This window comes from Bos grunniens, chromosome 23, assembly GCF_055505025.1.
Source record: "Bos grunniens cultivar Pamir isolate PY7600 chromosome 23, Bosgru_T2T1.0, whole genome shotgun sequence".
Lineage (NCBI taxonomy): Eukaryota > Metazoa > Chordata > Mammalia > Artiodactyla > Bovidae > Bos > Bos grunniens.
Genome location: NC_141187.1, coordinates 21,899,357 through 21,927,000, shown reverse-complemented (window position 1 = coordinate 21,927,000; position 27,644 = coordinate 21,899,357). Strand labels below are relative to the sequence as shown.

Sequence of the window (27,644 nt, the reverse complement as noted above, 5' to 3'; positions counted from 1 at the left end):
TAATGGGGCCTCAGGTTTACTATGTTAAAACACTATCTGCTCCCAGGCTTGAAGTACTTCTTTGAGTAACAGTCTTTCCAAAGACTACGTTTTTGACAACAGCAATATTACTAGTCTTTTTATTTTTTTTAAGCCACTTTTTCACCAGCAGTAAAATAAAACTCAAGAGTCTAAATGATCTAAGGTCATAAGACAGATTCAAATAGTGTCTGATTTTAAATGTGGTACTCTCCCTCTATATTAAACTCGTCTTTGGTGTAAACATATTTACACCAAATACTTCAAAGGCACTCTGCTAGGCCAACCACCTTGGAAAACTGAATATCCATGTTCAGATGGCTAACCACTAAAGAAAATGTATTATCAAATGCTTGCATCTATACTGCTTAAAGATGAACAGACATTTTAGCATCCCATTTAATATTTAATAAATAATATTCAAGTAAATTTAAGGCAAAGGATTAACTATCCAACAGAGCCTGTAAGACCAACAAGAAAACAAAGCCTTGTATCTCAATTTACAATTCCTATAGAACAGCTCATGCTGGATTTCCAAATGAAGACTGACGACATGGGCCCATAACTAGTAACTGAAGATAAGTAGGAAGTTTCTGTAGTCTGCTACAAAAGGTTGATTTTTCTTAATACAACTTATGAACAGTTAGTTATAAAACAAACGTCTATTCTGATTTAAATGAAGAAGAAAATATTATTTACATACTCTTCTTAATGGTTTTGGTTTGTGGAAGTGGCTGAATTCCTCCAGGCAGAAGTCCATAGGTGCTTATTCGTTGTACGAGATTTGCTACATTCCCGTGCCTTTCCCGCCTGATGGGCAAACTGTCATCCTTGGATTCTGTCTCTTTCTTAATTTCCTACAAAAGGGGAAATCAGCAAATAGGCAAATTAAGCTGTATTTCATTAAATTAAACCCTCAAATGCAAAATACCAAAACCAGGTACATTGATTATTATATAAAACAAAGTATCAACAGTTTGCAACCTTTTTCTCTGCCCACACATATCTAAAGAATATCACACTTTGGTTACAGCTCCAACAAAATGTTATTTATGGACACTAAAATTTCAATTTCATATAATTTTCACATGTGATTAAATACTGCTTCTCATTTCATTTTTTCCAACTATTTATATAACTCTTAGCTGGCATTCTCAGTTCAGTGACACTATAAAAACAGGTGGTATTTAGATTTGGCTCATGGGCTGTTGTCTGATAAACCCTGTTCTAAGTCACAGGTCTAAGAATATGAAGTATGAAGTTTTACTGGAAGACATAAAAGAAGACATAGGAAAGAGAAGTCATGCCATGTTCAGATGTTGAAAACTCATTATCATAAAGATAGCATTTTTCCCCTAAAATTGATACAATGCAATTGAATAAATATGTCACAGATTTCGGAGAGCAATTAAATAAAGTAGTTCTAAATTTGTAGAGAAGAACAAATGACCAAGAACAGCCAAAATACTTCAATGAAAAGAAAGTGAGGGGATTTTTTTTGTTTTAACTAAGAAATAAAGAAAAACCATACGATACTACGAATCAGAGTGTATTGGCACAAAAACAGATACAGTGATAAATGAAACAAAATCCATAAACAGAAAAACGATTTACAACAGGCAAAAAGGGAGGGAAAATATTAATCTTAAAATAGATGGTGCATGCACTGTTTCACATTTAGGCGGCAGGGAATCAAACTGGATTCCTGCCTCACACATTTAATATTAAAATTAACAGTTTCTGTTCATTAAAAGTAACCAACCACAAGAAAAAAGTAAATCCCTAACCAGAAGGTATTTTTCACAACAAAGAATCTATATCTCCAGGTGTTTATGTCTACTGCAATGTTAACGAGTTGTTACTCTAGCTGGCAGGATTTCAGATTATTATGTTTGATGCTTGCTTTTTTGTGTTTTTTTAACAAGGCATATCATTTTGCAAACAGAAAATTTTTTCATTTTGGAATATCTGTTAAATGATGAGAAACTGTGAAAACTATTAAAGTATAAATCATAGAAGATACACAAAATATTTCACACTGTAGTGACTGCTTCATTTTTACTAGTAATGTATGTAAGGAAAACAACTTCAATTTGCTACTAATAATAAATGACACACCATATGAAAACTTCAGTTTTCAGATCACAGTAAGTATTTTTCAAACTAATAAAAATATGAAATCTATGTAAAAACTAGTAGCTATAACCTCAACATGCCAAAGAGTACTAATTTTGGATTCTCCTGAACATCTATCTCATGAGCTACCTACATTTTAAAAAGATAAATATCGTATCTCTGAAAGCTATTGTTACCTCTCTGGTACAAGAGACCAAGAACCTGGCTTGATATTCAAATCTTACTCCTCTAGGAAAATAATTCCAGTTTGACCCAATGTGAGACAGGAGACAGATATCCGGGGTTTAAATCTTCATTCTATCCTGTTCATAGGCTAAATAGATATTTGTGTTATCTTTGAACAAAAATTAACCATATAAACAGGTATGATATACAAGACAATGACAATGTCTACCACTTCTAAAAATATAAATTTACAACATACTGCTCAAGATCTAGAAACATTTTGAGGACCTTCAATACTCACTGAGAAATCAAACCCATGAATATTAGATATAATATATCTTCTGAAGACAAAAGACACGAAGAGAGGAGGAAAGCAAAACAAAAAAATATACAATCTACAGTAATATGGAAAACTCAGGTTTACAGCCTTCCACATACGCAGTGCCAACTAAGCCATTATCAAAAGTACCAAGTGACTTTAGGGTCTAAGCAAAATTACAAATAAGGTAAGGTCCACTTTAGGCTCCACCCTGCTCCATCTCTGGAACCTCTTCCTGTTACAAATTACTACCACCAGATACACACACACACACACAATCTCTCTCTCTGACTCTCTCCAATCTCTCTCCCCTTTCTCTCCCCCTTCTCTCTCCCTCTCTCTCTCTACTCTAGTCCCTCATTCCTGGACACATAGTGCCTCGAAATTATTCTTTGGCTATCATCTTAAATAGCAATTTTATAGAGCACCTATGAAGGGTCAGTAAGGCTTCTACTGTTTCTTCCTTCTGCCCTTTATTTTGATGCTGTGAAAAGCGCTGAACTCAACATGCCAACAAATTTGGAAAACTCAGTAGTGGCCACAAGACTGGAAAAGGTCAGTTTTCATTCCAATCCCAAAGAAAGGCAATGTCAATGAATGCTCAAACTACTGTACAACTGCACTCATCTCACATGCTAGCAAAGTAATGCTCAAAATTCTCCAAGCCAGGCTTCAACAATACATGAACCGTGAACTTCCAGATGTTCAAGCTGGATTTAGAAAAGACAGAGGAACCAGAGATCAGATTACCAACATCCACTGGATCATCAAAAAAACAAGACAGTTCCAGAAAAACATCTACTTCTGCTTTATTGACTATGCCAAAGCCTTTGACTGTGTGGATCACAACAAACTGTGGAAAATGCTTTAAGAGATGGGAAAACCAGACCACCTTACCTGCCTCCTGAGAAATCTGTATGCCAGTCAAGAAGCAACAGTTAGAACTGGACATGGAACAACATACTGGTTCAAAATCAGGAAAGGAATACGTCAAGGCTGTGTATCATCACCCTGCTTATTTAACTTATATGCAGAGTACATCAGAGAAATGCTGGACTGGATGAAGCACAAGCTGGAATCAAGATTGCCAGGAGAAATATTAGTAACCTCAGATATGCAGATGACACCATCCTTATGGCAGAAAGTGAAGAGGAGCTAAAGAGCCTCCTGATAAGCGTGAAAGATGAGAGTGAAAAAGCTAACTTAAAACTCAGCATTCAGAAAACTAAGATCATGGCATCTGGTCCCATCACTTCATGGTAAATAGACAGGGAAACAGTGGAAACAATGACAGACTTTATTTTGGGGGGCCCCAAAATTATTGCAGATGGTGACTGCAGCCACAAAATTAAAAGACACTTGCTCCTTGAAAGAAAAGCTATGACAAACCTAGACAGCATATTGAAAAGCAGAGACATTACTTTGCCAACAAAGGTCTGTCTAGTCAAAGCTATGGTTTTTCCAGTAGTCATGTATGGATGTGAGAGTTGGACTGTGAAGAGGGCTGAGTGCCAAAGAATTGATGCTTTTGAACTGTGGTGTTGGAGAAGACTCTTGAGAGTCCCTTGGACTGCAAGGAGCTCCAACCAGTCAATCCTAAAGGAAATTAGTCCTGAATATTCACTGGAAGGACTGATGCTGAAGCTGAAACTCCAATACTTTGAGCACCTGATGCAAAGAACTGGCTCATTTGAAAAGACCCTGATGCTGGGAAAGATTGAAGGTGGGAGGAGAAGGGGACGACAGAGGATGAGGTGGTTGGATAGCATCACTGACTCAATGGACATGAGTGTGAGTAAACTCCAGGAATTGGTGATGGACAGGGAGGCCTGGTGTGCTGCAGTCCATGGGGTCGCAAAGAGTCGGACATGACTGAGCGACTGAACTGAGACTGAGAATCAGCCAGTAAATAAAATATTGACATATTAACACTGTGACATCTCTTTCCTACAAATTTCACTTCCTTTACTGACTTTGAAAATGACTCTAGGAGATGCAATGAAAGAATGAGCCCTCACTTAAAACAGTATCATGTACTGACAAAGCAAAGTCAGAAAACTAAACCTCACTGTACAAATAAGGGAAGTCTCCTACACAACAGGTAATGTCAATACAAAACCAGTCAAGAAAATACAGCGTGGATGATTGCTGTATAGATAAGAATGTACTACACATTGACTTGCTTGTTTTCGTAAGGATAAGAAAGTAGGGTAAGGAGTAGGAAGTAGTAAATTAAAGGAAAAGATGAAAAATATAAGCAAATAAGAAGCAGCTTTAAAAAGGTGGGAAGGATATAGTTACTCTTGATCTGAGGTAAAGAAGAATATTTAATTCCAATCACATTAATCAAAAAAGGTAACTTAAAAGGTTCATCAATAAAATTCATGAACCACTCCATCATGTTGAAATATACCTATTTTATAATTTGATTATCTAATCATGGCCAGTGAACGACCATGATCTGAAAATAGAAAGCAATTACCTCTAGAACATAGAAGCAAAGGTCACAAAGAATAATAAAAACCAGATTAGATGGCAGGAGCGTTCTTCTACTTCTCAGACGAAAGAGGCAGATAACTTAACCAACAAATCTCTAAACAGTTATAGTTCTGCTTATGCTAATTAAAATCTGAGACCCCCCAGTGGATGCTTGAAAACGCAGAGAACACTGAGTCTTACATATACTATGTTTCTTCCCATGTATATATACCTATGATAAAGTTTAATTTATAAATTCAACACAATAAGAGATTAACTGATAATAAAACAATTATAACAATACATTCTAATGAAAAGTTACATAAATGTGGTTTCTATCTTTCAAAACAACTGAAGAGCTATAATGCCTTCTGCATCCTAACTAAGCACTCACCGCCCCCTGTGGCAGGAACTTTTCCATCTGAGGTGAGACAGCAAAACTAGTGTGAACTCCTTTTTTCTTCTTCACAATTTCACAGACAGAAGATTCATTCTTAATGTAGATCTTAGCAACCTCAGCACACAACTTTTTCTTGTTTATTAAGCTTTCACACCTTTTCACTCATATGATTTCTGGCATATCTGAATGGTCAGCATCACTACTCTTGCACTTTGGGGCCATTATTAAATAAAATAAGGGTTACTCGCCCACAAACACTGGGATACTGAGACAACTGATCTGATAATCAAGAGGGCTACTCCTAAGTGACTAATGGGTAGGAGACTCTGGACAAAGGGATGATTCACATTCCAGGCAGAAGGGTGCACAATTAAAACACGACTTATTTCTGGAATTTTCCCAAGGATAAGGAGGGGACTACACTCAATTACTTTTAACATTCAGGATTTCCAAAAGTGTTACCTAAAACTAGTACCTTCAACTTTATAGAAGTATAAATCAGAAGATATGGAAGTGATATTACTAAAGAAAAGAAAACTAAGCAAGATTACATGTTTATTTGATACACATCCACTGTTAAAGGTCACATAAAATCAAACTGTCATTTATTTCATTCAAATAATAATTCTTCCTATGGAAATAGTGGAATAAGATTTTAAAACTAAATCAGAATGTGATATTTTAAAAACAAACAAAAAATCACTGAAACTCTTTCAAAGTATCCATCTCATCATCATCTTACTTCCCATATTGCTAATTAACTTTTCTTTAAAAGCAGTTTTAAAAAGACATGAATAAAGATTTAATGTCTACTTAGCCATTTAACTTATGAAATCTAGAAATAAAATGAAAACAAACATTTTTGAAGGCAAGATAAGTTGTCACACTACATATTATTTAAGAAAAAACCAGGTGCAATGATTTGAATATTTTTTTCTAAACCAGTAAAAAAAAATTTGTTCAGAAATTTAGGTCCAAACAAGAGTAAACAGCTGAATGATTTTTACTTACTTACCAGCTAAAGTGTGAATAACTTCTGTTTCCTTGTTCCTTATTATACCAGAAAGTCTAAAACATATTATTATCAAGCTCTGAGAACTCTTCAAAAGGGACCAAAATCCCACTTTAAATTAAAAAATATAAAGAACAGCAATTCACTTACCAGCTCTGAACCATCTTCTGTGGACATACTCATTTATTTTTTAAAGCACTAAAGTCAAAACTGTATTATTAACAGATCTTAGAATAACCTGTAGCACCTCCACGGAATAAGTATAGTGCTCACAGGAAAGGTGCTTCAAAGCTTGAACATTAGGATCTCCTACCACAAATACTGTCCTGCTAATACTCTTCAAGTCCAACTAATAAAAATAATTTCTTTTCACCTCTTTTATATCTTATTCCATTGGTATTTCTCTGTTTTCTCCGTACTGCCCTGTGCTTCAACACTGGTCAAACTTTCAAGTGTACCTTGAATAGTAATGCTCCTCCCACTCTCCAGCCCAACCTCCTCTGACTCACTCTCAGTGAATCAGACCATGGCCTCTACCATACCCGACACTCTTCAGTGAACAGAGTCCACTAACGTTAGTAAATGCATACAACTAGTCAGCTGCACTATTAGCTACTGTCATGGTTATCTTAACCTTCAGAAAAAGTCAAAATCGCTCAGTCGCGTCCAACTCTTTGTGACCCCATGAACTATACAGTTCATGGAATTCTCCAGGCCAGAATCCTGGAGAGGGTAGTCGCTGTTCCCTACTCCAGGGGATCTTCCCAAACCAGGGATAGAACGCAGGTCTCCTGCATTGCAGGTGGATTCTTTACCAGCTGAGCCACCAGGGAAGCCCTAACCTTCAGAAGCAAGGCATAACTTAGAGGGTATCAAATATGCTTATTACCTTTTTACTGAACACTAATCTATTCTTATGTTAAAGGTAACTAATACTACATTTTTCTGAACACCAGCTTTATAACCACAGCTTAAGGGAAAAACAGCTATTCCAACACCAGTTCTAAAAGGAGAAACTTCTATATTGTGCAAGTTTTTAGACTGCTAAAAATCTCTATCAAAATGCATCACCATCTAGATTATCTTGTGGAGAGATGGAATACATATACTTTTCCCTACTTCTCTCACTAACCACAGTTTAAACTCTGAACATTACATAGACATAGAATACAGAATAAAAAAGAAAATTTGATAGCATCAAATGTTAATGAAAACATTAAAGAAAAACACTCATTACATCACTGGTAGGAGTTTAAATTAGCATATTAGAAAATAGCTAAATACTCATAAAATATGCTTAAGACATAAACTGGAACACTATATGGCTATTACAAATTGAATCCTAAAGGAAACGAACCCTGAAGGAAATGAACCTGGAAGGACTGTTGCTAAAGCTGAAGTTTCAATACCTTGACCACGTGATGTAAAGAGCCAACTCATCGGAAAAGACCCTGATCCTGGGAAAGACTGAAGGCAAAAGGAGGTGACAGAGAATGAGGTGGTTAGACAGCATCACCAATTCAATGGACATGCACCTGAGCAAACTCTAGGAGACAGTAAGTGTGCTGTAATCCATGAGGTGGCAAAGAACTGGACACAACTTAGCGACTGAACAACAAAGGAACTTCTACTATAGACGCACTATATGATTATTCCTAAATACCTGACATTCGGGGCGAGGACGGGTGGGTTAGGTGGGGGGTGGGTGGGGAGTGGCGGGAGGAATCACACACTAAAAAAGCAATGATTCTGTGAAAACCTCTGAATCAAATACTAAAAATACCAATGATTATGCAAACAGTAGGACTTGGGGCAGACTACTCTAAACCTATGCATGCTCTGGAAACTGACCACTAAAAATGTAAACAAATAACATAATCAGAACCTCAAAAGATGAGCAATAACCTAAGATTACCCAAGGAGTTATGACAAACAGATTCTTCAGGAGTTATTAAAAATGCATAGAACAATAAAGTAGAAATGGTGGCTAGTGGATACTAAGATAATGCAGACAGAAGCAGACGGAAGCACCAGAAATTAAAAGCCCTTATCATGTTAGGACTGTGTAACTTTGAGGAAAATATCCAGTTATAGAGGATCAAATATAAAAAAAGAAAAAAAGAGGTTTTAAGAGCCAAAAGAATTCCTGTCTATGCAAGCAGGTAGGTGAGTTTTAACTTTTTACTGAAATTAAAACACTACCCTCTATGACAGCTCACCTTGTCTAGAAAAACAAATACAACTTTGTCCCAACTTCATTCCTCTATTTATCAATCACTGATGAGTGATATAAAACACATTTTGGCAGATGTGACTATATTATGTATCCACATCAAAATCTCACGTTAAGTATTTTAAAAGCTGCAATCTGACACAGTACTTATGTAAATGTATAAATCACACAAAACAGTCTTTATTTATGCATAGGTAAATACATATAAAACTATGTGTTAGAAGGATACACAGAGCTTCAGAACACAGGCAATTGGGAGAAAGAGAAATGAGAAGAGGGTAATAAAAAACTCAATGTTACTGTCATGCTGTCTTTATTATAAAGTTAACGCTCTGAAGCAAAAAACAAAGTGACAACATTCTAACATTAAGTTCACAGATCCTTGTCCTATGGTTTTTGTAAAATATTTTCTAAATCATATATAAAGATGAACTAACATTGCAAAGAGACACTGAAAACAGACACGTTAGCCACACAAAAAAAATTTACAGTATCTACAATGTTTCATAACAGGCTACAAAAATGATGTGACCTTTCTATCCATCTTCCAGCCCTATTTAAATGCTGCTTTTCAGTATAGTTATTCAAAACAATAACAGGAATTTTCTATAGGAAGCTTCGTTCTACCATCGACACCACAGTTCTGTGTTTACAAAGCACCATACTAGTGTCCCACTGAAAGCTTATTTTCCAGTAGACAAAAAAATTTATTTTTTTATTTATTATTTTTTTTTTTCCTTGAAACTTCTAATACGCATCTGAAATGATAAAAGTCAACTACCTTACTAAACTGTGGACTCTCCACTGTTGTTCATCACCTGTGGTTAACTTTTTGATAAAAATTCTGCTTTCAGCCCCTTCAATAAATGCATCTGGGAAAACTGGACAACTACATGTAACGAATGAAATTAGAACACTTCCTAACACCATACACAAAGATAAATTCAAAATGGATTGAAGACTATAGGCAGAATGGTCGATGACATAAATCAAAGCAAGATCCTCTATGACCCACCTCCTAGAGTAATAGAAATAAAAACAAAAGTAAACAACTGGGACCTGATTAAACTTAAAAGCTTTTGCACAGCGAAGGAAACTATAAGCAAGGTAAAAAGACAGCCCTCAGAATGGGAGAAAATAATAGCAAATGAAACAACTGACAAAAGATTAATTTCCAAAATATACAAGCAACTCATACAACTCAATACCAGAGAAACAAACAACCCAACCAAAACAGACATTTCTCCAAAGAAGACATACAGATGGCTAACAAACACATGAAAACATGCTGTACATTGCTCATTATTAGAGAAACACAAATCAAAACTACAATGAGATATCACCTCACACCAGTCAGAATGGCCATCATCAAAAAGTCTACAAACAATAAATGCTGGAGAGGGTGTGGAGAAAAGGGAATGCTCTTACACTGTTAGTGGAAATGTAAATTGATACAGCCACTATGGACGACAGTATAGGGATTCCTTAAAAAACTAGGAATAAAACCATCATATGACCCAGCAATCCCACTCCTAGGCATATGCCCTGAGGAACCCAAAACTGAAAAAGACACATGTATCCCATTGTTCACTGCAGCACTATTTACAATAGCTAGAATATAGAAGCAACCTAGATGTCCATCAACAGATGAATGGATAAAGAAGTTGTGGTATATATACACCACGGAATATTACTCAGCCACAAAAAGGAACACATTTGAGTCAGTTCTGCTGAGGTAGATGAACCTAGAACCTATTATACAGAGTGAAGTGAGTCAGAAAGAGAAAGATAAATATTGTATTCTAATGCATAAATATAGAATCTAGAAAAATGGTACTGAAGAATTTATTTACAGGGCAGTTAAGTGAAGAAGAACTAAAGAGCCTCTTGATGAAAGTGAAAGAGGAGAGTGAAAAAGTTGGCTTAAAGCTCAACATTCAGAAAACGAAGATCATGGCATCCAGTCCCATCACTTCATGGCAAATAGATGGGGAAACAGTGGAAATAGTGGCTGACTTTATTTTTCTGGGCTCCAAAATCACTGAAGATGGTGATTGCAGCCATGAAATTAAAAGACGCTTACTCCTTGGAAGTAAAGTTTTGACCAACCTAGATAGCATATTCAAATGCAGAGACATTACTTTGCCAACAAAGGTCCATCTAGTCAAGGCTATGGTTTTTCCAGTGGTCATGTATTGTGAGAGTTGGGCTATAAAGAAAGCTGAGTGCTGAAGAATTGATGTTTTTGAACTGTGGTGTTGGAGAAGACTCTTGAGAGTCCCTTGGACAGCAAGGAGATCCAACCAGTCCATCCTAAAGGAAATCAGTCCTGGGTGTTCATTGGAAGGACCGATGTTGAAGCTGAAACCCCAATACTTTGGCCACCTGATGCAAAGAACTGACTCACTGGAAAAGACCCTGATGCTGGGAAAGATTGAGGGCAGGAGGAGAAGGGACGACAGAGGATGAGATGGCTGGATGGCATCAATGGACATGGGTTTGGGTGGACTCTGGGAGTTGGTGATGGACAGGGAGGCCTGGTGTGCTGTGGTTCATGGGGTCGTAAAGAGTCGGACACAACTGAGCGACTGAACTGAACTGAACTGAACTGAATAAACAGACATAGAGAATAGACTTATGGACATGGGGAGAGTGGAGGAGAGGGTGAGATGTATGGAAAGAGTAACATGGAAACTTACATTACCATATGTAAAATAGATAGCCAATGGGAATTTGCTGTATGGCTCAGGAAACTCAAACAGGGGCTCTGCATTAATCTAGAGGGGTGGGATGGGGAGGGAGATGGTAGGGACGTTCAAACAGAGGTGATATATGTATACCTATGGCTGATTCATGTTGAGGTTTGACAGAAAACAACATAATTCTATAAAGCAATTATCCTTTAATAAAAAATAAATTAATTAAAAATAAATAAAAGGCTAAAAGAAAATTTAAAAAAATTCTGATTTGTAATAATTTTATGTTTACAGTAGAGTTGCCAAGGTACCGCCCAGAGTTCCCATATATCTCCCATATATATGCCACAGTGATACCTGGCGTAACTGTATTACACTTGTCAAAACTAAGAAATTAAAATAGTACATTACTACTAACAGAACCACCAACTCTATAGAGATTTCACAGTTTTCCCACCAACATCCTTTTTCTATTCCAGAATCCAATCCAGGACACCACAATGCATTTGTCACTATGTCTCCTCAGTCTCTGCTCAACATCAGTTTCTTAGGCCTTCCTTGTTTTCTAATGACCTTGAAATTTTTGAAAAGTACTGATCAGATATTTGTAAAATGTTCCTTAATTTGGGTCAGTCTGATGTTTTTTTTCACAAATGGACTGCAATGATAGGTTTGGGAGAAGAATAAATACCGGAGGCTCAGCAGATACATGGTATCAACATGATTTATTACCGACGATGTTAGCCTTGATCACTTGGTAAAGGCAGTAATTGCTGAGTTTCTCCACTGTACAGTTGCTGTTTTTCTCTTCCATCTATTCTTTAGTCCAACCTACACTTGAAGGATACTTGGGGGTGGGGACAGTATTTACAAATATTACTTGGAATAATTCTGTAAGATTTATCCTTTCTATTCCATTATTTACATAACAATCTATTTATATCAGCATTTATCTATTTAGACTCGTGCATATCTATCTGCTCTTCAAATACTAGGTTATTCTGATGCTCAACCAGCTTTCCAGTTGGCACCTATGTTGCCTTTTTCCAAATTCTTACTCTCGGCACTACTAGCTGCTCCAGCTCATCCTGTGAATACCGTGTTGCAGCCATAGGATCACTCCTCTCAGGAGCCTCCTTTTACTGGAAAATGATATTCTGAAACCAAGATCTGAGCAACGAGTGTACTCACTGGTACTGGTGTGTCACTGCTTCCAGGCCCTCAGTGGAAGAAATGAGGAATATATATATGCATGTGTAGTGACCGGAGTATAAACACACACATATAAAATTATTTCTGTATGTATCTGTACATATTTTAAATTAAACACGAGTTCATGTTGATGTCTCCCAACTCTAGTCCACCCTGTGGTTCATTTTAATCCCAGATTAAGCTTCCCTGCATCTCCGAGCAAACACAAACAGCATCCTCTACTAGCAGGCAGATTAAATTCAAGTTCTACAATTAGCTGTACTGTAACAGGACAGGAAAATGTATTTTAAGATGGGAGTGCCATGACAGGTCATCTCCACCAGTGTGACCACATGTCAGCACGGGGACTACCTATCAGCACACAATTTAAAACAGACCCATATTAATACTTCTTACTAAGTTCTTTTTTTTAACCACTGTTCTATTACTTCAATATATTTTTCCTGAAAAGCCACTTCCCCCACTCACCCCAAAAAAGAGACACAGAGAGAGAGAGATGAGAGGCCAATGTTGCAGCTTACTATATACAGACTACAGACTAAAGACAGGCCATTTTAAAAGGAAGAAAACAAAGACATTATGTGATTTTCCTTATATCATTCTACCAACAAAGGGAGACTTCATTTGACTGGGTTTAAATGTAGTTATTCTGCTTCAATTTTGACAGCATCTGCTTTACACTCCATTTTAGATTAGAAGAAAGTCAATTTGTAAAGAAAAAATAAACAAAAGAGCTCAATTCCTACTACAGCTTTTCTCAGGTCTTTTGAGAGGTAAAATGTAGTTAGTTCACCTTCTCTAAAACCAATTAACAAAGTATGTGTTCATACTTAGTAAAACCGCAGCTGAGCAAATATTTACAAAACATTCACACTGCACAGACATTCTAACAACTACTCTGCAAGTTGGACAAACCAAATGAGAGATAGACTCGAGCCTTCCCAGAAGAGCTCACAGCCACAAATTCATGAGAAGAGGGATGTGGCTGAATGTAAGAAAACTAATCCAGAAAATAAAGACAACTATAGTAGTGTTAGTTGCTCAGTCATGTACGACTCTTTGCAACCCCACCATCTGTCCGCAGAATTCTCTAGGCAAGAATACTGGCGTGGGTTGCCATTCCCTTCTCCAGGGGATCTTCCAAACCCAGCAATTGAACCGGGGTCTCCTGTGTTGCAGGCAGATTCTTTACTGTCTGAGCTACCAAGGAAGCTCTGGGTTAAGACTATTATAAATGGCATGTAAACACACAGATATCCTTTACTTTTTTTTTCCTCCTCTAAATTTCTGAGAACTTTTTTAGTTTGTAATATATTTAAAAATCTTGATTGTTTTCTGGCAGAAGTGACTAGAACATTATTTAAAAAGGAACGTCTGGTGGTAGTTGAAGAGTATTTGTTACTATCAAAGATAACTGCTGCAATGCTGAAACTTAAGAATACAAGATTCTCAAAGGGGCTAGAAAAGCAACAAAACCCAGTAAGTGTTTTTACTCACACTTGAGTAAAGAGGCAACTATCTCAGATTTCAGTTCAGATTCTGTTTTATTAGCTATCCAACCTTGGGTAAACACCATTTAACCTCTCAACCTACATGTCATTGATTTAAAATGGGGCTATCGTCTTCCCTACTTCCTCCACAAGATGTTTAGGCTTAAATGGAAATGTAGATAGCAAAAACTTTGCAAATTACAAAGTGCTACCTACATCACAGGTAGACAGGTACATGTACACACACACACACACACACACACACACACAGAGTTTTATAATCCCCCAGGACACCAGGCAACAATAACATTCATTACAGTGATACCTGAGTCTCCAGTTTTTTTAATTCCTCAAACAAAAAATTTATCTAAAATATTTTAGTGTTAAAAATATGTGTATGCATCTCTTCAAGATTAAATCCGATAGAGCAACAGCAAGGAATCTAACCGAGAATGCTCACCTTAACGAAATTATCAGGAAACATGCCTCGCCTCCCATTCAGCTCTCCTTCCAGCCATCCCTCCTCCTGCAGTTTCCTCACGTTCCTGATGACTTCCCCAACTCGGATTGTTAGCTCATCGTCATGTACAGCATCGTAGTCATACTCCACAATATAGTCAACTAAAAAAAAAGAAACAAACATCTAAAACTTAACTCATGAAATACTACTAACCATACTAATAAACTTAAAACTAAGGAACCTATTTAGCAATGATTAATACAATAAAGATACCATCAAAGCTTACCTCAGTTTTTAATATTTGGCTACACCCGCAGATTTCTTTTTTGCCTAACTATAATGCACAGTACCAGTGTTACGGAGAAACCTCAACACAACGTACAATTTACCTCGTCAGTTATCCTGCCAGTCAGCTATACATGCTTTGTGACAACCTCTAAGGCGGCCCCCACGATTCCCATCTCTTGGTATTCAGGCCCTTGTGTACTTCTCTCTCCGTTAGTGTGAACGTGATCTATGACTGACTTCTAGTCACCAGAATGTGACAAAGATGATGGACTGTATGTGATGACATAAGGCTATAATACCCCTGCTAGGAAACTCTGTCACTTCCTGGCTTTGAAGACACAAGTTGTTTTGTTGAGCTGGCCTATGGAGAGGGCCACATGCAAGTAACTGAGGAAGTCTCTGGATGAGAGCCCACAAACAGCTGAGGCCCTCAGTCCAACTGCCCACAGGGAACTGAATGATGCCAACAGCCTCGTGAGCCTGGAAGCAGATCCTTCCCCAGCTGAGAAGCCAGCCATGATCAATACACTGATTGCAGCCCTTCAGAGGATGTAGCCATGCCCGGACTGAAGAAACCACAAAAACCGTGAGATAATAAATGTGTATTATTTTTATCTGCTAAGTTTGTGGCGATATTTCTCACAGAAGCATAGAAAATGAATACACCCTGAAATGAAGGCTGTTAAGGATTTTAAGGTTATAGGACAGCATATAAGCATACTATTAATATTTTAACTAGTCATACCTCCATTACCTTTTCTTCCTCCGAAAAGAATGATTAAGAAAAAAGAACACATATATACAACTATACCAAAAAAAAAAAAAGGGGAAGGGAGTATGGGCAGACACTGTTGGCTACCAAACAAACAGCCACTCCCACACCGACTCCTCCTCCTCCTCCTTCCTTTCTCACTGAACGCTGATTCTGTTCAGGTATTTTGGAACCCTGTACTTTTACAAGTGAAGCTTCTCTCAGACTCAGAGGGTTAAACCCTGAGGATTAAACTATTTTAGACCAGTACTTCTCAAATACTAATGTACAATCAGGTCATCTTGTTGACTTTGGGAATCTTGCTTAAGCGCAGACTGAGTAGGTCCCAGGACACCTAACACTTCTGGTCACGGAGATAAATGTCTGAAGAGAACTGATTTATAGCAGGGGCTTCCTAGGTGGCTCAGTGGTAAAGGATCCACTTGCCAATGCAGGAGATGCAGGGACACAGGGGATGCAGGTTCAATCCCTGGGTCAGGAAGATTCCCTGGAGAAGGAAAGAGCAATCCCCGTCAGTATTCTTCTCTGGGAAATCCCAACGATAGAGGAGCCTGGTGGGCTAAAGTCCACTGGGCTGCAAAGTATCGGACACGACTGAGCATGCACACAGATCACACACAGATTTATGATAATCTCATTCATATTCTCTATCTCACACACACACACAGACTGGTTTTCAAATACAGATATGATGAATCGACTCAGACCAATACAATGTAAGTAGGGGTTCTTGAAAGGTTTTATTTGACCTTATAAACAAAACACAAGGAAAGAGTGTCCTCCTACAGACTTTGGATATTCTTCATTGAGAATGTAATGGCCAAAACTGCTACAACTAGATTAGACAAGAAAAACAGCAGATATGCTTAGAATACAAGAAAAGAAAGATGAAAATGGCTTGGATCTTTACTAGACTGATTCAACTGCTAATCTAACCAGCCCTATAACTTTTAGATTTCTTGTTATAGAAGCAGTTTTTTCTTAACTTTTAAGTAAATTCTAGATGAGATTTGTATTTGCAGCTGAAAACATACCAATCTGAGATGGAAATTAGCAAGAAACTTAAAATTCCTGAAAATGGATCCATTACTGATAAAGCCAGAGCTCAGAAAACTTAAGGAAACTATTACTGAGACATCAAACTGCTCTGCAGAACCCCAGAAAGGCCAGAAATTAAGAAAAGGAACGCTCGTGGGAAACACAGAACTGAAAATAGGGAAATTAGCATCTCACGGAAGAGCTGAGACCCATTATTAACCACAACAGTTCTGAGACAACAATGCTACATAGGTACGTATTTTTCTTCAAAGGTAAAATACTAAAGGGTTAATCTCAGAAACACACACACATACACACACACAATAGTCTGGGGGAACTAGTAAAGCTACTATGGATGAGTGATGGTTTCCTAGAAAAACGACTTCTGATACCCAGAATTTAGAGGTCTCCAGAGCAATGGGTGGTTTCCAACATACCAACTCTAAAATAAAATTAAAAAGTTATACCCATATAAAGAGTTCCCAATCAGCTTTTTGCTTTTCATTTATTCATAAATATGAATAGTAGACAACAGTTAACCATGAAAGACGACGATAAACTGAAAAGCTCCTCCTGGATGAAGCACACACCAACCTCTCCCCTTCCAGAATAATTCAGTATTAAAGTCACTAGGCATACAAAAGCATAGTGGGGGGAAGGGAGACCAAGGAGGGGAAGGAGTCTGAGAAGGTGTGAGAAGACAGGGACCAAAGAGTAGAGAAGGTATCCAAAGCTAGGAGGGCAGGGGTGGCAGTGACGCTATCAGAGCCAAAGTAGGATGAGAAGCGTGTCTGTCTGTGGCGGTTCCCCAGTGCAGCCTATCACAACTCGAAGGCAGGGTGAGGAAGGCATCCATGTAGAGGCGACATGATATGGTATGCCAGTTCCCAGTCACAGTGGTGAGGGCATCCAAGCTGATGGGCAGCCTGGTGAGGAACAGAAGCCCCCTGTAGTGGGGTTAGGGCCAGATCACCATGCAGAGGAAAGGTAACCTAGACGGAGGGTGGAGGTCACCCAGAAAGGGGTGGAACAACCTGTGCCAGAGAGGAGGGTGTCCATACAAGGGTGGGGAATGACTGGCTGCATCTAGGAGAGTTGATCAAATAAATTAAGGACAATGGAAGCCAAGTTTCTCTATGAAAGGAAGGGAGTTACAAACATAATGGGAAAAGACTTCACTTAATCCTATGATATTAAGTGGGAATGAGAAGTATCACCGTGAACTCAGGGTTTTCAATACACAGACATTCACATACCATAAACACAAATGTACCACACGGGCATGCACGCTCTATCCACTGAAAGGGCCTGAAACCACAACCTATCAACGAGCAAACCTAATGCTGAGATCTTATAAAAACCACTTTCTACTGAAAGGAACCAGGAATCCTTGGGAAGATATGCAATTCCAGGGCTTAGGCAGGAAAAGTACAAGATAAACATGGAACAGGGTGTTGTGCTAGAAAGCAAGGAAGTTCTCAAAGAAAGATAAGCTGATGTCCAAGGACACGGAGAAGTAACATCAGAACACATCCTACTGGCCAAGTCAAGACAATCTGAGCATCAAAATAAACGATGAAAAAACGAAAATAAATGACAGTGTAACAATATACCCCACTGAATAAAGCAAAAAAAAAACCATGAGTCCACACATATATAAATAAATGTTAATTTCTTACATTTTATAGAAGATCCTGATCTGTAGAAAACACTAAAATATTCAGGAGAAAAGCATCAGTCATGAAAAAATTCTTTGTATTGTACTTTAAACATTTCTACAACTTAATGTCTAAAAATTTTTAAAGATTTAAACTGTACAAATTTTTACCCTCAAGAGATGTAATAAAATCAGAACAGAATGTTATAAAAAAAAGAAGTATGAAAATAAAAAGCATTTGGAAATACATCTTCCAATGAGTCATGTTAATTTTTTTTTTTGCAAAGGTAGAGACAAACAAACCCAAGAAAACTTTATCAAAACAGGTAAAGAGACATAAAGAAAATATAAAAGAACAGACAAGACACAGATGGTCAATTCAAAATCCAAGTAACGGTTCTAGGGGGAGAAAAGAGAAAACAGAGAATAGGTAGTGAAATAATAGAAGAAAATATTCCAAAGCTATATGAAACAAATCTTCAAATAGAGAGGTCTATGAGAAGCCAGTACGATACAAAAATTTTAAAGTAACTACTTGGGCGGGGCAGGGGTGGTGAACTCAGAGATTGGAACTGACGTATACACACTGCCGATACTATATATAAAATAGATGACTAATGAAAACCTACTTACAGCTCAGGGAACCCTACTCAGTGCTCTCTGCTATGCTGTGTTTAGTTGCTCAGTCATGTCCGACTCTTTGCAAACCCATGGACTGTAGACCACCAGCTTCCTCTGTCCATGGAATTCTCCAAGCAAGAATACTGCAGCAGGTTGCCATGCCCTCCTTCATGGGATCTTCCCAACCCAGGGATCAACCCAATGCTCTATTGTAACATAAACAGAAGGAAATCCAAAAAAAGAGGAGATGTGTATGCATACACATACAACTGATTCATTTTGCTGTATGGCAGAAACTAACACAACATTGTGAAGTAACTATATTCCAATTAAAAATTAATTTAAAAAACATATCCTAGAAATTTATCTGAGAAGAAATAAAAAGTTCATATACAAAAGAATGAAAATCATATTCATTAGGAGACTTCTCACTGGCAACACCAGATTCCAGAAAAAGAAAATAAAAAGGCAAAGCCACCTAAGTACTGAAGAAAAATGTATTCCATATTCAAGATATAACATTTTCAGACAGACAAGGACAAAGAAAATTAATTCCTACATATGCAATTTGGCCACCTGATGCAAAGAGCCGCCAACTCAATGGAAAAGACCAATGTTGAGAAAGACTTCTGAAGGCAAAAGGAGAACAGGGCAGCAGAGGATGAGATGGCTAGATAGCATCACTGACCTAATGGACATGAATCTGAGCAAACTCCAGCAGACAGTGGAGGACAGAGGAGACTGGCGGGCTCTAGACCACAGGGTCAAAAAGAGTCAGACACGACTCAGCGACTGAACAACAATAATACACAGGCGATTACACGATCTTATCTGACAGAGTAAGAACCAAAAGACAGGATACAAAATTCAAGAACCAGTGAAGCCAGCCTTAGAGTAAGAAAAGTTCTAAGACAGTAATTGTGCTATAGATCTAAGGAACAGTCTAGATTAAGCAGGAGACAGAAAGTTGAGGAAGTATTTGGGGGCAAAAAAGAAGTGAGAGCCAGACTGTGAAATTGTATACTATCCTTAAGAATCTGGAATTCAAAGAGACAATAAAACTATAAGGAGAAGAAAAACTAAAGAGACTAGAAACTTCTGAAAAGGCAAAGAGCTATGCAGTGTTGAAAATATAATCATCATATACACTACTTGGCTGCAAACTAAAAAGTATTTACATGGTCATAATAACAGAGACTAGTTATTAATTTTAACACTGAAAACCAACCCATAACAAAACAAGACTATATTACAGTTACAGAACAAAATGTAAATATTAACAAGCCTTCACATTATAGGATAAAGTAAATACTGGAGAGGTTGATAAAGAGAAAGGTAAATCTTCATCATACAAACTTCGAAGTCCAGAAATAATGCGTTAGTTGCTGAAAAAGAAATAAAAGTGTAACTATAAAACTCAGAATTCAGAAAGGTATCCAAGAGAGAAATAAAACTGTATTGGGATAAACTTAGAACAGAAGTGAGATTACAAGTAAGCCAAATCTTTACCTATCATATCAGAAGGTTAAAAAACGCAAGTATCCAATCAGAAACAGCTACATAAACTTGTTATTTAGAAATACAAAAGCCAAAAAATCAAAACTGAAAGATTAGATAGTTCTAAGTTGCTTCCCTCTGGAGAATAAGAACAGAGGAAGAGAACAGTAAGGCAAAGAAATACCATTTTTTTCATTGTGGTTGTTCAGTCGCTAAGTCATATCTAACTCTTGGTGACCCCATAAACCGTAGCACGCCAGGCTCCTCTGTTTTTATAGCATATGCAGGTATTACTTGTATAAGATTTTTTTAAGAAAGCACTAAGTATTAAAAGTGGCTTGTCCAATATTATTATAAAGATGTTTATAACTCATGATTCTGTTTCATAATTTAAAAGTTTACTGACTCAAAGATAATTTATTTCTTCTAAATAAAACACCATATGGTAAATAAGGTTAAATTCTTGCCCTTTTATTTTAATGTCTGGCCACACCATGCAGCAGCATGTGGGATCTCAGCTCCCCAACTAGGGGCTGAACCCATGGGTTCATTGGGAGCACAGAGTCTTAACCACTGGACTGCCAGGAAGTCCTTCTTGCCCTTTTAAACATTTTTAATTAGGCTTGCAATACCATTCTAAATAATAAAGGTTATAAAACAAAGGTACTGTAACAACTTATTTTTGTAAAAAGGGAAGAAACAAACATATGCACAGAAAAATATAAAGAGTTACATTCCAAAATGTTAACAGATGCCTGAAGGGATCTAAGATGCTGTTTGTTATCTCTTTTTGATATAATATTTCACCTTTAGTAAAGAATTAAAAGAGTGGGGGAGTACGTACTTGGGATTGGCAGATTGGGATTCTGGGGTTGACACGTACTCATTGCTTTATTTAGAACAGATAATCAGTGAGGACCTACTGTGTAACAGCAGGAAACTGCTTGGTATTTATTCTGTAACAACTAAATGGGGGAAGAATCTGAAAAAGAATAGACACATGTAGATGTATAACTGAATCATCCTGCTGTTCACCTGAAACTAAAACAACATTGTTAATCATCTATACTCCAATTAAAAAAAAAATTAATCTCACCCAAAAGAGAGGACAGGACTTGGCCTCATCCTGATCTATGGGAAGAGTTTGTTTATTGAGGGATTCTGAAGTTCCTCAGGCACCTTTGTTACCTGAAGACTTTACCAAACAATGTCATTATGTTGGGACTTCAAACCCTGTTGCAGCTGTTCTACCTCTGGAAGCGCTAGACACTAAACAGGTCAGTTACCTGGGCAGTCAACTGTATCTTTTCAATAAAACTCTGGACACGAAGACTCAAGTGAGTTCCCCCAGTTGGCAGTACTCTCCATGTTGTCACACATCCTCGCCAGGACTTAACGCCATCCGTGACTTTAGAGAGAGAGACTGACATCATGTCTCGTACCTTCCTGAAATCTGCCCCAGGCTTCTGTCCCCTTGGCCAACTTTAATCTGTGTCCTTTTACAACAGAATACCATCCCCAAGAGTATAACAGCTTTCAATGGGTTCTGCAAACTCTTCCAACCAACTGTCAAAGGTGAGGGCAGTTGTGGGAATCCCCAAAGTCTGCAGCTGTCATAAGTGAGGGCATTCTTAGAAACAGTAACCCATATTTCAGGATTTTTCTACAATAAACATACACCAGTTAGGTAAAAACAAGTTACTAGAAACACTGATGCTCACTAGACAGTATGTAACAATGATACTTGCAGAAAAGCTACAACAGTTTAAATAAAACTTCATTTAATTCACAAGTCTGCTATACCAAGAATCAGCATCCTCCATATTGTGGAAACTCAAAAAATTCATTATTTTAAATTTCAAATTAAACAAAACTCTTTCATCACTTAAAACAATTGTATTTTGACTGACTAAATTTATTTCTTCACTTTAAATGGTTGCTTAAAGTGAAGAAACACATGTTGACTAAAAACATTTGGAAAGAAAAAAATAAAAGGAAGAGAAAATGCACATCCTGAAAAACACTCTAGGACTATAAAAGGTATACAGACCCTGTCTATCACTGAGGGCTCTTCCCCCTGACCTACTCTCCTACAAAACCAATTGTTTCAGACGACACTTTCTGGTTGTGGATTATTCATTGTGCGTTTCAATTGTGACTGCCACTGAAAGAGAATGTTAAATTTAAATTACTTTGGCTATGTAACAGTTTCTTTTTAAAGTGTGAAGAAAGCTATCCAATTTAAGCAGATATGACATTTAAGCATTTATCTGATCAGTAGGGTAATAAAGATTTTAAAACATAGCAACAAAAGACTCAAAATAGAAGAACACTAGATAATCTGCACCAAATCTCACAAGATGAAATATAAAAACCATTGATGAAATATAAAAATCACTTTCTTAGGAAGATTAAACTACTAAAAATGTAGCAATTTTATCAGATGAAACTTAAGTGAGCACTAGAAATCTACACACACAGTTTGAGATAGGACCTAAATATATGCACCCAAGCACTGTACCCCAGCTTAACGTTATGTGGATGACTCAGGAAACCTCACACCAAGACAAAAGAGAAGAAACCAGAACCTTCTCTGGGAGATGCCCTATTATGTCAAGAAATACTTTTTTAATTTACAATATCCAGAGACAAGGAAATACAACCTGGCATGTAAAGTGAAAAAAAAAAAAAAAAAAAGATTAAAATAAGTACCTAGGGAAACAAGAAATAACAGAAACACTTCAATGAATTCCAAATACTGAACTCATCACATACAGACTTTAAAATGATGGCATTTACCATGTTCAGAGATATAAACTACAGCTTGAAAAACTGACACAAAGCTAAATAGCACAGACAGTGAGAAAATAAACCTGAACCACAGAAGTATTCTAGAACTGAGAAAGACAATAACCAAAAGTAGGAACTCAAAGGATACATTTTAAAGTATATTAGACAAGGCTGCAGAAAACTAGCTAAAAGGCAGACAGGTAAATAGAAACTAACCAAAATTAAGCCAAGAAGGACAAAAATACAGACAATAGAGATGAGAATGTAACAGAAACAGAAGATATAGTAAACCAATCTAACATATTTAATTGGCATCCCAGAGGAAGAAAATAAAAACTATCTGAAAAGTTAATAGCTATGAACTCACCAAACTGATAAAAGAGATCAAACCACAGAGTCAAGAAGTCTAAGCAATTCCAAATGGAATAGACAAAAAGAAACCTGCAACTCAACACGGTAAATCTGCCAAATAGCACAGAGGAAAAAGAAAGAAATCTCAGAAGAGACAAATTTTTAAACGGTTACCAAGGAAGCAACACTTAAAATGGGCTTCTGATGAGCGAAAATGGAAGCCAGAACGCAGCAGTTTCATATTTCCAAAATGCAGAAAGAAAATAATTGCAAACCATAAAATCTGAACCAGAGGGGAAAAATCCTTCAAAACACAAGAAGAGACAAGCAAAAACAGAGTTTGCCACCCTGAAAGAAACTCTGAAGGTGTTCTCTGAGGACATCAGGAAAAGAGGAACACAGCCAATACCTAGGGAGAGACTCAGTAGGTAAAGGCAAAGCGAGGTAAACACACAGGCAGGTAAACACCGAGTAAAATACAAAACCGACTCAGAATGGACTGAAGACTTAAAACCGGAAACCATGCAACCCCTCACAGAAAACACAGGCTGTGAGCTCCTTGTCATCAGTCCTGGGGATGGTTTTCTGGATATGACATCAAAAAGCAAAGGCAACAAAAAGAGAACTAAACAAGTGGAACTATATCAAACTAAAAGCTTCTGCACAGAAAGGAACATCAACAAAGCGAAAAGACAACCTACAGAATGGGAGAAAATATTTGTAAATCATGTGTATTAAAAGGGATTAATAAGAACTCATACAACTTAAAAGCAAAAACACAAAAACAAAAAGCTAACCAAAAAAATCTGACTTAAAAATGGACAGAGAATCAGAATAAACATTTTTCCAAAGAAGCCATACATATAGTCAACAGATACCAGAAAAGGTACTCAACATCAGTAATCATCAGAGAAATGAAAATTAAAACTTCCAACTATAAAATAAGTAAGTCCTGGGAATATAATGCACAGCATAGTGACTTTAATAAAACTATACTGCATATTTCAAAGTTGCTAAGAGAGTAAACCTTTTACAAGTTATCACAAGAAAAAAAATTTGTAACTATGTATGGTGACAGATTTTAGCTAGACTTACTCTGGTGATCATTTCTCAAAACATAAATATCAAATCATTATGTTGTACACCTGAAATACACTGTTATATGACAGTTATACCCAACAAAAAGCCTAAATAAGAAGCAGAAAAGGAGGAGGGAGGCTGATGAGGAAGTTTAAAATATAGGAAGATTAAAATAATAACAGCTATATAAATCAGGAGTTAAAGTAGCCTAAGACTCTTGGATGATACAAAAGGAGAGTAAAGGCAATAATTAACATTAGATATTTAAAAGATAAACATGCATGTGATAATCACTAAAATAATACAGTATAAAAATGCCAGATCCCCCCCCCACCGCCCCCCCAAAAAAAAACAACTCAGCTTGCAATTTCAATTCCAACATGAAAGAAGTTTGGAGACTGTCACACTCACCCTTACCACGAGAAAAAATTTAAACAAGCTAAACAATCAATGACTTTCCTTGGACCCAGCAGAGAAGTGAGGACATGGGGCAAACCACCACCTCAGGATACAGAGACACAGGCACATCCAGAGTCACAGTTAAGATCTACTAGATCACTCCAAGCAGCAAACACCAGAGTCATCAACTGGTATGAATACTGTATTAGCTTCCCAGGGCTATCACAGAAACTATCACAAACTAGGTGACTGCAAACAATAAAACTTATAAAATTCTTTCATGGCTACATTTTTGATGGCCGGAATACAAAATCAAGGTATCATCAGGACTGCATCTTTCTGAAGACTGATAAAGAACTGCTCCATGCTTCTCTCTTGGCTTTTAGGGGCTGCCAGCAATCTCTGGCATTTCTTGGCTGACATAATTCCAATCTCTGTTTCCATGGCCCTCCCCTTCTGTGTCTCTATCTCAAATCTCCTTCTCCTTACTCTTAATAAGGATACCAGTCACTGGATTTATGGCCAACCCTAAATCTAGGATATCATCTTAAGATCCATAGTTACATTTACAAAAACTATACTTCCAAATAATATCACATTCATATGTGCCAGGGCAGGACTTAGACATAACATTTTGGGGCCAAAAATCAATCTACTACAAAAATTTAAAACACAAACTTCGATGAATTTCTGGAGGCCGAGTGTGGAACAGCCTAAGAGTAGAAAACTCCTAGGGACAACAGTATCAGCAGGCCCCCACCTTTCGTGGGTTTTACTTCCAGGAACCCCATTAGGTTCTCACAGTCAAGAGTCTATAAAGATCTCCTTGAGGTTCTGGCAAGGAGGAAAGGGAAAGTACTCACTGTGAAATAACCACTAACCCAAACAAAGACCTGCTCTCCAGGAAAAAGACTTAACCAGGTCCTGATTCCACCACTGGAAAGGGTTATAACAGCATTTCTCTGATTCCAGTCCCCTCTTACCTTTCTGTCTCACATGCAGAAGTGGGGAGATAAGATATCACAGACCCAGGACAAAGACCCACCAAAAGTTTAAGGTTTAATTTTAAGATTATAGGATGCTTCCTCTTCCCAGCACCTTACAACTAGACTGATGGGGCTCCATTATAACAAGAGTTAATCACCATGAAAGAGTATACATGATGCAGATTCTACCTGAGAAGGAGCGCTTAGGGAAACCCAAGAGGGAGACAAACACAAGGCCACTAAAGGAATCTGATGCCTCTGGCAACTGCAGGTAGAACAATGTTAGAGAGTACACTCCTTGACAGGTTACTATCAAACCTCACACAAAAGACCTATTAATCTCAGCTCCTTTTATCTAATACAGCATGTCCAACTTTCAACAAAAAATTACACATCATTCACTCAGAAGGCAAGAAAAACACAAAGACAAACCCAGAGTCAAAGCCAGACTCAAATATAACAAATTTTTTGAAATCTGAGAATTTTAAATATATTAAGGGTGATAATGGAAAAAAAAAGAGGTAAGCAAAGATGAGTAAGGTAAGCAGATAAAGACCCTAAGATAAGCAATCAAAAGGAAATGCTAGAAATCAAAAAACACTGTAATAGAAATAAAGGATGCCAATGGTAGGTTCATCTACCAACTAGACACCACCAAGAACAGAGTCAAGATGCTTGAAGACAGATCGACAGAAACTTCTTGAACTAAATATAAAAATAATATTCTTTTACAAAACAGAACATCCAAGTTCTGTTTCATCCAACAATTTCAAAAGATATAACATATGTATAACTGGAATATAAGAAAAGGAAGAAAGAAGAAACAAAAGAAATAAATGAAGTAATAATGGTGGAGAAGTTTCCAAAATTAGTAACCTATACCAAAACCAAACCATACATCCAGGAAACTCAAAGGACAAAAAGAAAGAGGAAAAGCCTACACTTAAGTATACCATATTCAAATCAAAGACACAGAAAATCGTAAAAAAAGCCATAAGAAAAAAACACCTTAACGACAGAGGAACAAGGAAAAGCATCACAGCAGGCTTCTCTCAGCAACGCTGAAGCAAGAAAGGAGTGGAGTAAACTATTTAAACTGTTGAAAGAAAAAAATTACAAATTTAGAATTCTATATTCAGTGAAATTCTCTTTAAAAGAAAAGGATAAAGACTTTCTCACACAAACAAAAATAACAGACCTACAATGAAAATGTTAACAGAAGTTCTTCAAATAGAAGGAAAATTATACAGGTCAAAAACGTGAATCTATAATAAAGAGTAAAGGCAAAGGAATAAGTGAAGTAAAACAAAATCTTTAACTTTCCTTATTCTTAATTTATCTAAAAGATTAGTTTAAATTGGTAACAGTAACAATGTACTGGGTGACTTTTAGCATATAGATAAATGAATGACGGCAATATCATAAAAGACACAGGAATGGGGAATACTCTGGGATCTGCATTTGACATGAGGTGGGACAGTGCTATTTAAAGGTGAACTTAGATTAGTAATCAACATATACTGTAAACTCTAGGGCACCTACACTA

At 37.1% G+C, this 27,644-nt stretch overlaps 1 protein-coding gene across 6 annotated transcripts in view; it reads right to left on the bottom strand.

Annotated features, from left to right (window-relative positions):
* Positions 1–27,644, bottom strand: part of CD2AP (CD2 associated protein) — an 86,312-nt gene that overhangs the window by 40,738 nt on the left and 17,930 nt on the right. For 5 of the 6 annotated variants that reach the window (XR_015153280.1, XM_086372038.1, XM_086372042.1 and 2 more), the window contains 2 exons: positions 14,620–14,780; positions 722–875 (listed from right to left, as the gene is read on the bottom strand). Coding sequence is in view for 5 of the 6 variants with exons in the window: in XM_086372038.1 (XP_086228164.1) it covers positions 722–875; positions 14,620–14,780 (315 nt within the window). In the remaining variant the exon portion in view is untranslated. Of the gene's footprint in view, positions 1–721; positions 876–6,678; positions 6,985–14,619; positions 14,781–27,644 lie in introns of those variants that run through there. The other variant, XM_086372039.1, reaches the window with a different exon arrangement.